Source organism: Mercenaria mercenaria, chromosome 5, assembly GCF_021730395.1.
Source record: "Mercenaria mercenaria strain notata chromosome 5, MADL_Memer_1, whole genome shotgun sequence".
Taxonomy (NCBI): Eukaryota; Metazoa; Mollusca; class Bivalvia; order Venerida; family Veneridae; genus Mercenaria; species Mercenaria mercenaria.
In genome coordinates, this window is record NC_069365.1 from 39,393,594 (window position 1) to 39,412,391 (window position 18,798).

The 18,798-nt window shown below is 34.1% G+C and overlaps 1 protein-coding gene across 9 annotated transcripts in view; it reads right to left on the reverse strand.

The window, feature by feature from the left end:
- The window catches only part of LOC123556943 (tripartite motif-containing protein 2-like), a 79,934-nt gene that overhangs the window by 24,461 nt on the left and 36,675 nt on the right, over window positions 1-18,798 (reverse strand). Inside the window, exon 1 of one of the 9 annotated variants that reach the window (XM_045348047.2) lies at window positions 17,554-18,012. The exons of 6 other annotated variants lie outside the window; for them this stretch is intronic. Coding sequence is in view for 2 of the 3 variants with exons in the window: in XM_053543264.1 (XP_053399239.1) it covers window positions 7,363-7,446 (84 nt within the window). In the remaining variant the exon portion in view is untranslated. Of the gene's footprint in view, window positions 1-7,362; window positions 7,743-17,553; window positions 18,013-18,798 lie in introns of those variants that run through there. 2 more of the 9 variants (XM_053543264.1, XM_053543266.1) reach the window with 2 other exon arrangements.

Consider the following 18,798-nt stretch of genomic DNA (forward strand, 5'->3'; position numbering starts at 1 on the left):
CTGTCTTACTATAAATGTTTCTGCCGAACACGAGTTCCCTGTAACATAACAAGACTTTTCTACTTTTTTTCTTCAGCCAGAAATTAAGAGTCATTGCCCAAAACAACTGAAGTTCTTGCATGATCACATTTGATGGAATCTTAAAAGCTTACAATGGAAATTCTTGGGACAAACCGAAAATAAGGTCTTCTTCCCCTTTTTTATCCCTGCATTTCATGGTATAAAACTTTCGAAACAGTGAAAGATGAGAAAAGCTGCATGACTCTATACAGTACAATATAATCATTTAAAAAGAAGATAGCCATTGAAGATTTATACATCTGTACTTCAACTCACTGAAATTGTGAATAATTTATTTTTAACTTAATAGCCCTAAGCAATCTATTATAAAAAGCAGTTAACATTTACAAATATTGGGAATTTTATTACTTTTAATTTCATGTTTTCACCAAATTTTAAGGTTTAAAATAGATAGACTGTGTTCAAGAAGAATGTTCACATTTTGTTTTTGGTATTTAGATGAAACTGTTTCTAAATCAGAAGTTGTCAAGAGTGGCCTTTGGTATAATTTACTAAGATATTTCTTTGTGCAAACTATATCCCTGTAAAGTTCTGGTGGCCACATGACTATGATCCCTGTAAACTGGCATATCTGGAAGGGTGGACTCAAGTCTAACTAAAATTAAGATCATTTTTGAATGAGCGTTCTATTCTGTATTTGATAAAACTGTCCAAGAGGCCAACTTTTTGTAATACATACAACAATGGTCTTATTTTTCACTATTGAAGACTCCATTAAAACTTTTATAATATTATAACCTTTTTAATAAAGACATTATTAAGTATATTGCACTTTTTGCGAAATTGTAGAATATTAGATAAAAGTTACCAAAATGGTATTAATAATGGACATAGTTCAAAATGGGTAACCGTATTTAGGTACAATAGGAATATTATTTAAGGGTCAAGTACTAGTTCAAGTAGTTAGCCATCGTAAACAATCTCTATTTCAACAAGCCGAAAAACAACCTTGAAATAAGATTTACTTTGAAGAGCCTAACAATACCTAATTCATTCATTCTCTGGTTTGGTTCGGATGGATGAGTACCAAACTTAATTTTGATCATGCCGTAGGGCAAATGATAAAATTAGATGGTAAAATCGAAAAACTCTTAACTCATAATAATAATAATTAACAGGACTGTTGACAGAGTATTGCAGTGGCAATACAGAAGTCCCCTACCAGTGGAAAACTTTGATAGTGTAAATTTCAGTAGTGACCTTGGCCTTCAAGCATAGATCATGTACACGCCACATTGTCTCATTATGGTGAACATTTGTATGCAGTACTAATTATTTTGTTTGTTTCACGGCTACTAAACGCTAGCGCCACCACCAAATTGTGGTGATAAGGAAAAGAGCTATCGACATTTCCGTGGTGCAGCTATCGCCCGTTTCTACTTGTAAACACGTGAGTAAATTTTATATTTTATCTTATATTTTTATTGATAGAACCTTTTTCGAAAATCGGAGAATGTAGTTCCGTGTAACAACACTTTAACTAGCAGTTGGCTGTGATTTCATTAAAATATTATGCAAATTGTGGTGCCAGGAGCTTTTCTCCCGAATTTGACAGTGGCATATTTTCATATCGGCTAGTATTCGAACACCATTCCGATGATAAGACACACTGTAAGAACATACCTGAGCATGCAAATCGTGTAGAATTGAATTACACGTATTCCCATACACCAAAGAATTATGAAAAACAAAGTAAAAAGTTAAAACACGACTATTTTTGAAAATGATGGCGCTATCACTCAAGTGGTGGCGATATACAGTAGTGGTGGCGCTGTTGTATATGATTAGTGGCTGGTATATTCAATTTTAATATATGAAAATGTCTGATTGCAAGCCACGGAAATTTCTACAATAATTGATATTATCAACCTATCCCACACTACACCCAAATTACGTTACTCAACAAAATACATGTAGTAACCTCTACATGATCGCAAAATAATCTACATGTATATGGATTCAGATTGTACATCTAAGCTCTATTGATTAATCATATTTAATAGATTGGAATTGAAAATGTACTGTACTCACTTTTCAGAAAGAATTGTGAAAGTAAGGTCTTTTGTTTACAATGCATGCAAACTACGTATAATAACAAAGGCAAGTAACTTTCAGAATCTTAATATAACAAATAAATTCTACACAAATCTTTGTTTGAAATAAAAGTATTGCTACTATTTTTCACGACCTGAATTTAAAGTACCCTTACGTTTGTATTTAGGTAGAATATTTAAGGTTAGAAATAATTCTACATTAACATTTTAAACAAAGGAAAATATTTACTTTGACTACAAGAGTCCCAAGGGTCTGTGAGTATTTTGTTCCTTTTTTTCTTGGATAGAGAATGTTTCATAAAGGTAAATAAACTATGATACTATGATCGCGTTTTTCTTTCTTTAATAACATAATTCCTTGCAGGAATATTATCAGTTAGACAATGTTGGTGTTTGTTTTGTTCCGGATGCGTCAGCAGTTCGTATTACTGAATGCCGTAACAGCGCCACCACTACTGTATAGCGCCATCACTAGAGTTATAGCGCCACCACTTTTAAAAATCCTGGAATATTTCTTCTAACCCGAGATTCTGTTATTCATGGTGTGTGCGTATATAGTTATTTATCATTTCTACACCATTTGCATGCGCAGGTATGTTCTTACAGTGAGTCCATTCATCGGAATGGTGTTCGAATACTGGCCGATATGAAAATGTGCCACTGTCAGATTCGGGAGAAAAGCTCCTGACACCACAATTTGCATATTATTTTAATGAAATAACAGCCAACCGCTAGTTAAGGTGTTGTTACACGGAACTACATTCTCCGATTTTTGAAAAAAAGTTCTATCAATTAAAATATAAGATAAAATATAAATTTTACTCACGTGTTTACCAGTAGAAACGGGCGATAGCTGCACCACGGAAATGCCGATAGCTCTTTTCCTTATCACCATAATTTGGTGGTGGCGCTAGCGTTTAGTAGCCGTGTGTTTTGTTTTGGGTTTAACGCCATTTTTCAACAGTATTTCAGTCATGTAACGGCAGTTAACCTAACCAGTATTCCTGGATTCTGTACCAGTACAAACCTGTTCTTCGCAAGTAACTGCCAACTTCCCCACATGAATCAGAGGTGAAGGACTAATGATTTCAGACACAATGTCATTTATCAAATAGTCACGGAGAACATACGCCCCGCCCGAGGATCGAACTCGCGACCCCGAGATCCGTAGACCAACGCTCTTACCTACTAAGCTAAGCGGGCGGGCTGCGCAGTACTAATTAAGATAATCCATTAATGCCCATAAAAGTTAAGAAGTGGAAACAATTTTACTTGATCTTCAATAGTGACCTTGACCTTTGAACGACAACCATGGGTCATGTGTGTGACACATAGTCTAATTATAGGGAACATTTCTGTTTGGTAATAAAAAAATCCTTAAATGCAATTAAAAGTTATCGAGTGGAAATTTTTTTTCACTTGACCTTTAATAGTGACCTTGAACTTTAACTGACAAACACTGATCATGTGTTGACACACTGTCATTGTCTCATCATAGGGAACGTTTGAACATTTGTGTGTAACACCAAGATCAATCCATATAAAAGTTATGGAGTGGAAACAATTTTTCCTGACCTTCAATAGTGACCTTTAACTATGACCTACAAGCATAAATCATGCACATGCATAACCTACATATTGCCATCTATTTACATACCAAATTTCATGAACCTAGCTTGAATACTTTTTGGGTAATTGCAGGATATGGATTTGTGGAGGGACGCCCGGGATGGACAGACAGACGTACGGACACAGGGATTCCTATAGTACCCTCCGGTGTTCCACCGGTACGGGACTACTAAATTAACATTTAATAATAATACTGCAAAAGACAGTGACTGGTGTAAAAAAATTAAGTATTGCATAAAATTTAAAACTATAGTGGACTCTTGAAAAAACAACCCAAAAGCACTCTCTGAAAATATAATATGTTAGCTTGATGAAAACCATAAGCATACTGTAAGCAAGACTGATGATGTATTTACAGATTTTACACAAACTGGAGTGAAATATTGGTAAATGATGTACTTTGAATTCTAATTATTTGTGGTTGGAAAATGAACCACAAAGATAACGATCTTTGTTTTAATTAATAGTTGTTGTGGTTATTTTAAAACCACATAGATAATGACGCACATGAACTACTAACAAATGATGCAAAATGAATGGTAGATGTGGATAACCGAGAATAAATGGTTCCAATTTCAACATTAACTTGATTTATGACAATGTATTATTAGTACAAAATAATATTAGCTGATGAAAAACGTCATAGTAAATATATAAAATAAATAAATAAAACAGATCATTAACTCAGTTTAAATGAAATTTCAGTTTTTTTTAAGTACACAAACTGAGTCATATCCTTCGTTTTAAAATTAATTATACTTCTTTCCGCTGCACTGAACTTTTAACATTTTGAAATCTGTCAAAAATAAAGAAAACATAGGACACATCTTTGGGTAAAGATTTGTCTTCAAGATCACTTCATTAAGAGACCCTTAAGCCATGAATACTTTAAAACCCTTACCCTGCTAAATTTCTAGGATGAACTTTATCCATCTTTCAATTTGGACAGTACAATTAACTGTTAAAAGGGGTGCTTACTAAAAGACACTGGCTGAATGGCAAACTGTGCAGATCTTGATCAGACTGCAGTGATGTGCAGGCTGATCATCATCTACACTGGTCACATAGGCAGAATCAATTGTGTCCAGCATGATATTTGGGTTAAAGTTACTTGTTTGCAGTTAAGAAGAACATTTAGATGTCTTAAACTATGCAGAGTTTGTAACAAAATGTTTATCTGGCACTGGGAATGGGTTATTCATTACATAAGAATAAACAAACAGGCATGAAATTCCTGACAATATGCCCATATCCACTTTATCTTGTTAATATACACCTTAAATATCATTTGAATCTAAAGTCAGAATGGGGCATAACTCAAGATTATTGAACATGGAAGTCCTGATAATATGTGCACACAATAATATAATATATTTCACGTCCACTTCATACTGACTGCATGATGATTTACATGAAGTTTCATTTGAAACTGTAGGCACTCAGTAAACAAGAAAGTTAGACGGACGGATGGACTGAGTGACAGTTCAAACACTATGATGTCTCTCAGATGTTTGACACCAGGCACACAAAAACTAAGTTAAATCGCAAATTAAAAGGTGCTAGCTTAAGAATGCAAATATTTAAAATTTACACATAAAACGTATTTTAATTCCATGTTTAATCATCTTGTATCTTAAATTATCTTCTAATTTGGTAATATAAACTTTTCTCATACCATTAATTAACAAAGAAATTAGAATATTTAGTGGTAAAAATGCCAAAATTTTATTTTGATGCAAACATATCTTTTAATGGCATTATAATATGTCAGACTGTCAGTTTACAATCAGGAAGTTTGTACACAAATACAAATTACCTACATATGTTCAGAATGAAGATAAAATTCATAAATGCATAGTTTAGATATTAATGTTATGCAAGTGTGTTAACGGCTGGAAGCATTTCGTTAATTAGTGAATCTGAAGAAACACTATGGGAGCAAATGAACCCTGAAGTTTAAAATTAACTTAGAAAGATATTACCCAACAAACGATATTACCCTGCAAATGGTATTAACGTGAACTTGATACAACCCAACAAATGATATTACCCTACAAATGATATTAACGTGAACTTGATACAACCCAACAAATGATATTACCCTACAAATGATATTAGCGTGAACTTGATACAACCCAACAAATAATATTACCCTACAAATGATACTAACATGAACTTGATACAACCCAACAAATGATATTACCCTGCAAATGATACTAACGTGAACTTGATACAACCCAACAAATGATATTACCCTGCAAATGATACTAACGTGAACTTGATACAACCCAACAAATGATATTACCCTACAAATGATACTAACATGAACTTGATACAACCCAACAAATGATATTACCCTACAAATGATATTAACGTGAACTTGATACAACCCAACAAATGATACTAACATGAACTTGATACAACCCAACAAATGATACTAACATGAACTTGATACAACCCAACAAATGATATTACTCTACAAATGATACTAACATGAACTTGATACAACCCAACAAATGATATTACCCTGCAAATGATATTAACGTGAACTTGATACAACCCAACAAATGATATTACCCTACAAATGATATTAATGTGAACTTGATACAACCCTACACATGATATTACCCTACATATGGTACTAACTGACAAATGATATTACCCTACATATGGTACTAACTGACACATGATATTACCCTACATATGGTACTAACTAACACATGATATTACCCTACACCTAATTATATGAAGGATTTATTTATTTTGTGTCACCACAAACTTTAAATTGTTGGTGATTATACCAATGTGCAGCAGAATTTGACAATATCCGAATTCGAGAAAACTAAATATTTAAAATGCGGAAATGCTGAAGTCATGCCTACTTTGCAGTATCCCTTGTATAATTAAAAAACCCAAAAAAAACTACCATCTCCAAGTGATTAGTGTATATCTCAACAGGTGATTCAATTATCATGATGTGAGGTAATTTATCACAGCTTCAACAGATCATGAATAAATAGTCACATTTTTCAATGAAACTTTTAACTATTTTGACGATTCTAATTTCCTAGCCTTTCAAGTCGGCAAAATCATAACTCTTACCATTCATAACAATGGGCATGTAAAATGACTTCAGAGAGACAGAGTTGGGAAAATTAACAGTCCTTGTCATTAGGTTAAAAAAATACTGGCAGTCCCCCACAAAAAAGTTTATCTATTTTTGACCATACGAGAATTAATAAATGTGACTTTCCTCATGATACCTGCTATTTCTAATTATTAAATATGGAAATAACAGTATTAAATAATCTATGACTGGGTCACCTTTGAGCTGATGTTAAGCATTATGAATTATTAGCTTCAAAATATAATTTTTGGTCCACACAGATTATTGTTAACTGATGACTTGAACTGAAGCAAAAAAAAATTTAAAACTATGTAAAAAAAGAGCAGTTTCATTTCACATAATTATGAAAATGCAAGAAAAACATTTATTAAATATTTCCGAAATGAAGCGAAACTTTTCTTACATATAAAATTATGAACATACTATTTTACTAAAAACATAATTTACACTGAAGATAAAACTTTTTGATACCTGTGAAGTAGATTCCAAGAACATCTGAATTTTCCAACATTCAGCCAAATCTTGATAACTGCCATGCTCCATTGTTTTATTCATTTTTTTTCCCCCGTCTTTGATTTTCTACTTAAAAATTGTTTTATTTTCTATTAAAAAGCAGTTGTTCAAAACACTGTCACATAAAATTTATAATGTAAAACTGCTTATTACATTTTAAAGTTCAGTTTAATGCTATGGTGCATTTCAAAATGAACAAACCACTCAATCCATTCTAGTTTACAGGCTTATTTAATTTACGTCCTTATATATTTTATGTTTGAACAATTAACCGCAACAAGGATTTAAGAAAGACCTGTAGACGAGTAAACATTTATCTTTTGCCGACAGTAGATAAAACTGTTAGCTCAAGTCAACCGCCTATCAATTTTATACCAATTTAATATTACTGGTACACGATTTGGTTTAAGGTACTTAAACATGCCCTAAGAGTCCGTAAAATGGATTATACTTCTGCTAAACCTTAACTAGCACTTTTAACTGATTTGATATACCAGTTACACATTTCCTTATATTGACTTATAAATTATTATTTCAGAAAAGTACACTCTACAAGTTAAAAAAAAAAGAAGAGACACATATCTTCCAAGAAAACAAAGTTTTTCACACCGCAAAGGGTTATTAAGAAAATAAAATTGCATATAAATGGCTCTTTATTTCTATCAAATTAATAGGCAAATACAGTTTTCTACTTTTTGTGCAGCGAAGTGGAACGTGCTGGTGATATGCATAACTTGGCTTGGTACTGATCACCCCTGTGAAGTTTCATCGAAATCTGGCCAGCAGTCTGACCTGTGAAAGCTGGACAAGCTTAATGACAGACGGCGAAGGGGGAGACATAATTATCCAGTACCCCACTGGTTCCACTGGGGCAATTCCAGCCAAGGCAATGACATAAGCTTTCTATAACATAAGTTACATCTTAAAGTAACTGGCCTCCAGATTGCTTGACAACAACAAAAATAAAATTTTTTTTAGATATCTTGAAATAAATGCTATATTTCTTAAGAAGGCTTTAAAACTTAATTACTGACAAACTTTATGTTACTGAAATACATGAGAATTTGCTGTTTTTACTACTTTTTACAATGAAAATCGAAAAGCGTTTGTCACGCTTTTACTCCAGGTAAACTGTCCCGATTATAAATATCTATATTTTGAAGTCAGTATCCATTACTTCAGCTAAAGCTAGCCTATTGGTTACGATGATGGGAAAATTTCTTTGTTGCCGCGGCAGTCCGGGGTTCGATTCCCGACGCGGTCATCTTTTTTTCTTGATCTGGAATTTTTAAAATATTTTAGAAACAAAAATCATATTCTTATGTTCATAATATGACCAAACTTCAATTTGAAAGGAAGATTTTTAGCCAAATCTGGAGGTCAGTGCCTTTAACTTGAGTTATATCAAGTGGACAGTCCTTCTATTCTAAGTTACAATGACCTTGACTCTGACCCCACTGGAAAACATTAGTCTTACTGTAAGCTATCTATAAGCCAAGTTAAAGCTAGTGAACAGCAATATTACTATGGTGATTTTATGTCTAAGTTTGTGAAGGAAGAAGACTGGCAGATTTCCTCATACTTGACCTCAGTGAGGCCCATCCTGCTAATGTGACTGAACAGCAAAATTTTCAGAGTCCCTCACCATTCAGCCAAGGTAAAAGGACTGGTGCATTCATGTATAATTTTCATATAATTTAAGCAAGAAAGTATAAGGTACAGAAAGATCAAGACTTTTAGTAAACCAGATCTCCTAATAATTAACCTTTATACCGAGAATATGTGGCAGAAATAATACAACAGCCTATATAACATTATATGGTAAGATTAAAAGTTAAGCTTTACAGGTCGCCGTGTCCTTTTTTAAATCTTCCTCTCAACTGATTAAGAAGATTACATACTGAAATTCAATAAAGTTTTTTTCTCATACCAATCCAAGAGTCATAGGTTTGATCTCAGACAGGACGCTTTATTAAACTAAATATGAAGCTGTCTGTTTTCCCAATATGTATAATGCTGGGAAGTTGTCTGTTGTCCCCCTCTATTCAACATAGGGAAGTTGTCTGTTCTTCCAATATGTATAATGCTGGGAAGTTGTCTGTTCTCCCCCTCTGTTCAATATAGGGAAGTTGTCTGTTCTCCCAATACGTACAATGCTGGGAAGTTGTCTGTTGTCCCCCTCTATTCAACGTAGGGAAGTTGTCTGTTCTCCCAATATGTATAATGCTTGGAAGTTGTCTGTTGTCCCCCTCTGTTCAATGTAGGGAAGTTGTCTGTTCTCCAAATATGTATAATGCTGGGAAGTCTCTGTTCAATGTAGGGAAGTTGTCTGTTGTCCCTCTCTATTCAATGTAGGGAAGCTGTCTGTTCTCCCAATATGTATAATGCTGGGAAGTTGTCTGTTCTCCGGCTCTGTTCAACGTAGGGAAGTTGTCTGTTCCCCCAATATGTATAATGCTAGGAAGTTGTCTGTTCTCAGCCTCTGTTCAATGTAGGGAAGTTGTCTGTTCTCCCAATACGTATAATGTTGGGAAGTTGTCTGTTCTCCCTCTCTGTTCAATGTGGGGAAGTTACATGCTACTTGAATGTATTTGAACCATCTTAAAGCATTAAATAACCCACAAAATTAGTGCCAGTCAAATACAGCACAATATCTGTATATGAAACCAATTCTTGGTAAAATTACCTCACTGTTAAAACAATCCCTGGACAACAAACACTTTAAGCTGTGCAATGGTGTTTGCTCAAGAAAAGTTTTACTTTCAACATTTTATCTAAATGGACAAGATTTTGCGATAAAGCACAGAATGGTGCATTGATCAACTTTAATACTTTAATACAGGTGCAAACAAAACTGTCTCTCACATAATGATTAATCATTAGAACATAATAAAGTACATGCATTTTTTTGCACTTGTGCAATAAATACTGTTTACATAAAAATTAATATGACAGACAAGTTAACCTATAAAAGATGATCAGACTGTCAACATGATGTACTGTCAATAAATTATTGAGTGCATTTCAATCTGTAAGTCTTGTTAAATACCATCTTGAACACTGGTTACATGGGAAAATGACATGTTTACATTAACATATAATTTTTTTTGAACATAAATTATTATTGTCTTGTGGTTATTAAAATTTTTCACTCAATTTAGCATAAGTTATAAAGTAATAATACTGTTTTTTTGTTTTTTAGTTTTTTAATGTTTGTGAGAAACTGTTTAGTTTTAAATTAATTTTGTAATTAAATTCAAAACATAAATATGTTTTGTATAAATGAGTAATAGTCTGCTTGATGAGCAATCTGTACTCAATTTTACACTTAGCCGACACAAAATGCCAAATTTCATACAGCAGTTAATGGTAACATAAACAACTATTATATAAATATAGAGAAGACACAGTTGTCTAGTGGTAATATTGCCAACTAACAAACCGGAGGTCCAGAGTTGAGGCCCGGGATAAGATTCACGTTCATGTGTGCATTACACTTGGCACGCTAAAGAACCAGAGGGAAGCTTCTTGAACAGGACCATCTTCTACATCGTTGCACTTCCTTCACACTAAGACTTTTAAGGTGCTGTCCATATACGTTGATGGTGGCAACTATAAATAAGCTTATAAACATTTAAAAGAAAAAAAAAACAAACATAGTTGTCTAACCTATGGTGGCTGATTTCTGCCATTTGGCGTTTTCGCCCCACGACTCCGCCGCATGAAAACACGAGAATTAACAAGTAAAAATGGGGGGGGGGGGGGGGGGGGGGGGGCGGCAAAACTTGCTAGATAGCGGTGACGCGGAGGGAAAACACGATAATTAACGGGGTCGTGGGGTGAGATTTAGGAGCTGGTATGTCGGGGTGTAGGGCGAGAACATGATAATTAGCGCTGCTTAAACATAGAGTTTTCGCACTGCGTCCCTGACATACCAGTTACTAAATCTTGCCCCACGCCCCCACTAATAATCGTGTTTTCACTCCATGCCCCCGCTAAATAACAAGTTTTTACTTGTTAATTCTTGTGTTTTCGCTCGGTGGGGTCACAGGGCGAAAACACGAAATGGCAGAAATCAGCCACCATACTGGTACGTCGGGGGCGCGGGGCGAGAATACGATAATTAACACTGCTTAAACATCGAGTTATAGCACCGCGTCAGACATACCAGTTACTAAATCTCGACCCGCACCCCTGATAATAATCGTGTTTTCGCTCCATACCCCCAGTAAACGTTGAGTTTTGCCACGCACCCCTGCCATTTTTACTTGTTAATTCTCATGATTTCACGAAATGGCAGAAATCAGTCACCACACAAACCTGAAAAAATCTCCATCATTAAATTTCCTCTGCTTTTTAACCCTTACCTTGCTAAATTTCTATAATGAAACTTGTCCATTTTTCAATTTGGCCAATACCATTAACTGTTAAAAGGAGTGCATAAGTTACTGACTGAATGGCGAACAGTAAGGCTGTGCAGTCTGATCATGATCTACACTGGTCGCAAAGGCAGAATCAATCGTGTTCAGCATAATAAGGGTTAAGAATTATAAGTTCTAAAAGTGTAACTGAAAGTAAAATATTTTGGGTTGGAGGGCTCAGACAAGTTTTTGGAGATTTCACAAATGATGCAAAATTCTCCTACATGTCACTTAATGCATGTGCAATATTATACCAAAGGGGAAAAGTGACATTTTTACAATTATTATACACATTAATGGACATAATGTTGTCTGGCGGTGTAATTATAATATTTTCTCTCATTAGCAAGACCATTAACCTAATTAAGCTTTCAAGTCGGTAAAAAACAGTTTAGTTGCATTTTCATAATTTTTTTTATTTCAACCCCGCCAAAAAATAAATAAAATGGTTTATGAAAGTATTTAATATCATAGAATGGTCTTCTCTTAATTGAATAAATACTCTTTTTAACTGGCTGGAAGATTTTCCTAAGACTTTTATTCACAAATTTTATTTCACATCATTATGGTTTTCTTAAGCAATAAGTACAGTTCACCTGAAAATTGAACTAAATGCGGAAAAGGTTCAAACTAGTTTACAGCTACGGTTCACTTGAACATAGTTAACAACCGAAGTCAATTTGTGACACGAAATAATATGGTAGATCAAGATCAACTCATCAATAAAAGTTTTTCAATACAGTAATAATCAATTGATCTGAACTTAAAAACCTTCTAATAATAATTAATAAAGCATTACTTTTCATACGTAGTTCAATAACCACAAAATCAGCCTATCCCCCAGGGTACAGGCACTAGGATGTTTTTGTTAAATTTGAGACAAAAAGCAAACATATATGGTCTGCTCTTGAGTGAGTCTCCAAAATTATAAATTTGATATCATTTGGATCAAATGCATACACCCTAGTTAAACACGATCTAGTGAGTTCCGTTTTCAAAGATAAAATCTTAACCCTCACTTATTTTAAACACTGTCACTAATTAATCAAAATTTCAAAATACAAAAGTAGCAGGTGGAGACATAAGGGAGTGTTAAATGTCACACTTTTTTTTTTTTCGTGACTAAAATAAAACAGGATTGTGGCAAAGTGAAAATTAGTCAGTCTATTTCATTTTTAAATCTATATATTAAAATAAATTAGCCTGATGTGAACATTGATAAATAAATTCAAAATGGATATCTTTTGAGTTATTATAATGCTAGACAAGTATCAGTTGCATGCAGATGATCTGGCATGCTCTGTCCATACAGAGGTTATGTTACAAATTAACAAGGTGCCATAACTCTGAGAAAAAGATCTATTTGCCACTGAGTAAATGATTATCAATACCCCCAGCTGCTGCTTTAATAGAGTAGAAGTAAAATGTTGTGATCATGACCTTTGACCTTCAAGTGTAACCTTCATCTTGAATCTAGTGATCAGCATGTTGTCTTGATAAGGTTGATGCTAGTTTGATGGAAATCCTTCCAGCAGTTAAGAAGATAAGGAGCAGACATAAATTTGACCTCTTTCATCTTTGACTTCTCAATGTGACCTTGACCTTGGACCTAGCAACCTGGGTTGTCCACTTTGCATGTTGACTTGATGAGGTAAACAACTGATGCTATTATCTTATGCAATTTATTCTAGTGGTATTAAAAGAAGATATGGAGTGGACACAAATTTTAGCTCGAACAAGAACCTAGATTAAAATCTCACTAAATCTCGTGATAATCTAATGAAGATCCTTTAGTTTCATTTCACTAAACAAGCGCAAGTTGGTTAGCATGACTGAAACAGCCAGTTAAAATTCTGTTTTTATTTTTCATTTCTGTATATCTTTACATCATAGCACGGCAAATTCGAGGAAGTTTGAATCATATCTGTATATTCAAAATTAATACCATGTTTCCAGACTCACAAGATTTCAGGATGGACACACAAGTGCAAACCTGAATACACTTCCATTTTAGGCATAAATGTCAGAACCAGTGTACCATCATTTCCAAGTCACAAGAGATTTTTGCTGATTTAAATTGTGACATTGACTTATGGCTGATTAATTCAGTTCAAGTGTGATATAGTGAAGATTGCTCTGTCTTTCTAGCGCCATTTTGATTGATGACTGAAGTACTCTTTACTAATAATTATCAGGTGTTCTTATGAAATTAGTTCTTTGCTGACTTCAGTATCAAGTACCCGAATTCATTATTCAGCATATGTTATTAATACTTTTATTTTAGATTCTAACATTATTTTGTTAATATTTTTTTGTACAGATGTACAAGACATACCCTTGTAGCCAAGTTGAAAAAACTATTGTTACAATAAACCAGATTCTAAATAGCATGTAATTCTATTGTAGTCAAAACTTCTTTTTTTACATTTATTTAAATAAAGCAGAATGTCAGTAGATTTACACCAAATATCTACATTTCTGCATCTACAGCTTATATCTGTATTTTTTAAGCTGATGTCAAGACTGTAACCCATATAGGTAAAAATATAACCTCCTATACAGTTGTCTCCCCTAATAGCAGAGTCATTTTCAAAAAAAAAAAAAAAAAAAAAAAATGCAGCAAATGTATACATAACTCAATAAAAGAAAAGTATGAGATTGAGTTATGGTAGTAATATGGTTTAATATATGCTCAACAGAATATTTTATTATTTATTCAAAGAGCAATTGTTTTTGCATTTGCGAATACTCTCATCATGATGGATGAGTGAAACGTAAGTAGCAATCAAGGTATCCAACGATGTGCCATACAAGGTAATTATCAGCACATGGATATTTGTAATATTATGTGCATGGTACTGAATGTACAAATATACAATAGAGATGTCGGTGCAGTAGTTACTTTAAATACATTAGTGTTGCTAGCACTATGCGATAATAATGGATAAAGTACAACTGAGTTTGGAAATTTGCAGAATCGCACCAATTTTGTTACAGTTACTAAGAAAGGATAATGTTTTCTCAATTTCAAAAAATCATAAATCTTCGAGCGTGCTGCTTTACTGGTGCAACTTTAATGACAGGTGAGGGTGTAATAGGTGTTTTTAACCTACAGCTTTTTTTAATCCATTAAATGCTGATGCTTTTCTTTGCCATTACATGCAGTCACCTTATTATCGAAACATTTATCATGAAGCATTGTTTTGCCTTAACTATAAATAGGTGTTAAGTGAATGCGTACTGTCACGTAACTGGTGTCAAGTGCATCTCTAACAGTTTCAGTCCCCATTTTTATACAATCCAATGTTGGAACCTCTTTACTTGCACATTTATTTAAATATTGATATAAAGGATTTTCAAGTACTTTCAGATAAAAACAGACTGAAACTCTGAATACAGTCTAGCTACATGTGGCTTTTCAATCTTGATTTTTAACATACACAGTCTAAAAACAGCTAAAAAAATTTGTTCAACACACATTGCCTGGGAAAAGCAAAAGATCAACCTTCATTTTGTAAAGTCTGGAAAAAGCTTTAGATAAATGTGTTCCACCCTTGAACATACAAATTCCAAGAGAGAGCTTTCTATATACAGGTCTGTTTCTAACTTGAACAGAAACAGTCTAAGAAAGCTACAGAATAAACAGTTGGTTCTTGAACATAGATAGTCTGAAGAAAGCTACAGAAAAACAGGTGTTTGGTTCTTGAATATACACAGCTTGGAGAAAGCTACTGAAAATAGGTGTTTGGTTCTTGAACGCACTAAGTCTGAAGAAAGCTACAGAAAAACTGGCAGGTGTTTGGTTTTTGAACATACAAAGTCTGAAGAAAGCTACAGAAACACAGGTGTTTGGATCAATAACATACAAAGTCTGAAGAAAGCTACAGAAAAACAGGTGTTTGGTTCTTGAACATACACAGTCTGAAGAAAGCTACTGAAAAATTGGTGTTTGGTTCTTGAACATACAAAGTCTGAAGAAAGCTACAGAAAAACAGGTGTTTGGTTCTTGAACACACAAAGTCTGAAGAAAGCTACAGAAAAACAGGTACCTGGTTCTTGAACATACAACAAGTGTTAGGTTCTTGAACATACAAAGTCTGAAGAAAGCTACAGAAAAACAGGTGTTAGGTTCTTCAATGCACACAGTATGAACCTTGAAAGCTACAGAAAACAGGTAGCTGAACTTGAACATACAAAGTCTGGCGAAAGAAACATATTAACAGGTGTTTGGTTCTTGAACATAAACATCTAGAGGCCAGCTACATATTAACAGGTGTCTGTCCCTTCGACATACACAGACTTGAGAAAGCTACATATCAACCGGTGTCTGTCCCTTCAACATACACAGTCTGTAAAAAGCTACAGATAAACTAGTGCTTGTCCATTCAACATACACAATCTGCAGAAAGCTACAGGTAAACAGGTGTTTGTCCCTTCAACACACAGTCTGGAGAAAGCTACAGATAAACATGTGTTTGTCCCTCCATCACACAGTCTGGAAAAAGCTATGGAAAACAGGTGTTTGTCCCTTCATCACACGGTCTGGAGAAAGCTACAGATAAAAGATGTTTGTTCTTGGTTCTTGAATTACATAGTATGGACAAACAAAAGCCAACGTATGTTTGGGTCCTTAAACATAGAGTCTGGAGAGAAATACGGAAAACAGGTTTTTAGACTGTGAACACACACCATCTGTGAAAGAAAAGGGGCCTCTGCGGCCGAGTGGTTAAGGTCGCTGCCTTCAAATCACTTGCCCCTCATCGTTGTGGGTTCGAGCCTCACTTGGGGCGTTGAATTCTTCATGTGAGGAAGCCATCCAGCTGGCTTACGGAAGGTTGGTGGTTCTACCCACTCATCATGAAATAATGCAGGGAGGGGCACCTGGGGTCATCCTCCACCATCAAAGCTGGAAAGTCACCATATGACCAATAATTGTGTCGGTGTGACGTTTAACCCAACAAAATAGAAACCAACAGATAATAATAATGCACAGTTTAGAGAAAGCTACAGATACACAACCATTTACAGTCCATCAAAAAAGATGTTTGGTCAATGAACATGAAAGCTACAACTAAACAGATGTTTGTCAATTGAACATAAAGAGAAAGCTACAGATAAAGACATGTTTTAACTTTGAACACAGTCTGAAAGTAGCTGATGAATTCACTGGTACTAAACTTTGGACACTTAAACTGTTTGTACTAACTCTCTCCAGAACAACACAGACATGGTCTAAATACAGCTCCAACGAAGGAAGATTAACTTCACCTGGATATTTCAAACCTTAGCCAGCATTTACTTCCCCTACTGAATGTCTCAAAAACACTTAATAAATTCCATTACCAAGTAATATAGATCAAACCTGTGTGAACTGTGCCAGAGACCACCCTGTTCTAAAGAATGAGATGTGTCAAAATACTTTTGTAAAAATCTTTCTCTTACACCGTCTGCACATCTGTTAATACCCAAAAGGGGAGTTATTAAACAGTAAACAACAACAGACAGATCAGTAGATAGACAACTCGTTTTCCCATTAATTCTTTTGTTGTGTAATTTTACCTTTGAAGTGCAGCCACCTGCAAACAAAGATCACTAATGACTGTAAAATGCATTTTTATACTTCCATGTTTTCTTCCTGCAACAAAAATGGAAATAGATGTTGTAACATTCCTTTCTCATGAAACAGTGTTCACCCTAACCAACATCAATATATAAATATAATCCTCACCTATATTGCGTATTCCCTGATGCCCACATTTTGTTTCTATAAAAGTCTGCAGTGACGTCAAATATGGAGAAAATGAGTGCCTGCCTGTCTACAGTTTTGACGTATTAATCAATGATGTGAATAAATTCTTTGTTAATATTGAACCTTCTGTTAAAATATAGTAACATCCAATGATCCACTCCCAGCAAATCAACAGTTTTCTTCAATGATACAAAAAGGTCATGGTCATAATTTCTTTTTAGTTATGCTGCGTCTGCTAATATTTTTTCATTTCACTTTCATATTTATTTCCATTTTTCTTCCCAATTTGTGTTGATATTATCCTAATCCCCACTCAACACAAAAGACAGAATTATGACAACTTTCCTTATATGGAAACAAATAGTTTATTCATGCATATAAATAGAAAACTGATAGAGAGAAAACAAAGGACTACTGCTCTCTGTGAACAGTGGTCTATCTGTGACTGTTAACCAGATATTTTGTTCACACAAGCAATCAATATTTACAAGCCAATTTTCTCTCTTGTGACCAAAAAACAGGCGATATTTGGTCAATAAATTCCATAGCACACATCCGTTATGATACTGTACATACAGAACTATTCATTATCTGGCAATAGATGCTGCATTATAAATGATGGTATTTTAATAATTGATTAGCAGTTTCGCAATAAAAGTACTGTTACACAAGCCATAGGATTTCATCGACTTCTGCAATCACTCAATTACTTTTGCATCATGTGCAGTTTTTTATGCAACAGTCACTTTGTAATGAATTTGACATGACATGAATTTGACATGATGTTCATTTTTTGTCATGTGTCATTTTTAGACTTTTGTTTCTTTGCAATGATATCTGAATATTTAATTAACCAATCAATAAACAGGATCACTCAACAAAATTTGACACTGACATCAATATCTTGTATACATGATTGATAAAGCAATGTCTTTCTATTCAAACATTATATTAACAAAACAGACTTCTCCAAATAAATCTGAATTCCTGTCAATAAATCTAATACTGTCACTAAATACAAAAACTGCCGATGAAATTAAAGCAATATCTCATTTGTTAAGCAAACTAAAAACCAAATCACGATCATGTTTTTTGCAAACTCAAAGTTTATGAACACAACTCAAACAATATATCTTGTACATGTACAAAACCTTGGTATACATGTACAATACCTCCTGTTGACAGTTACGATAATCAATACGGCTGATGCATTTACCTCAGCTT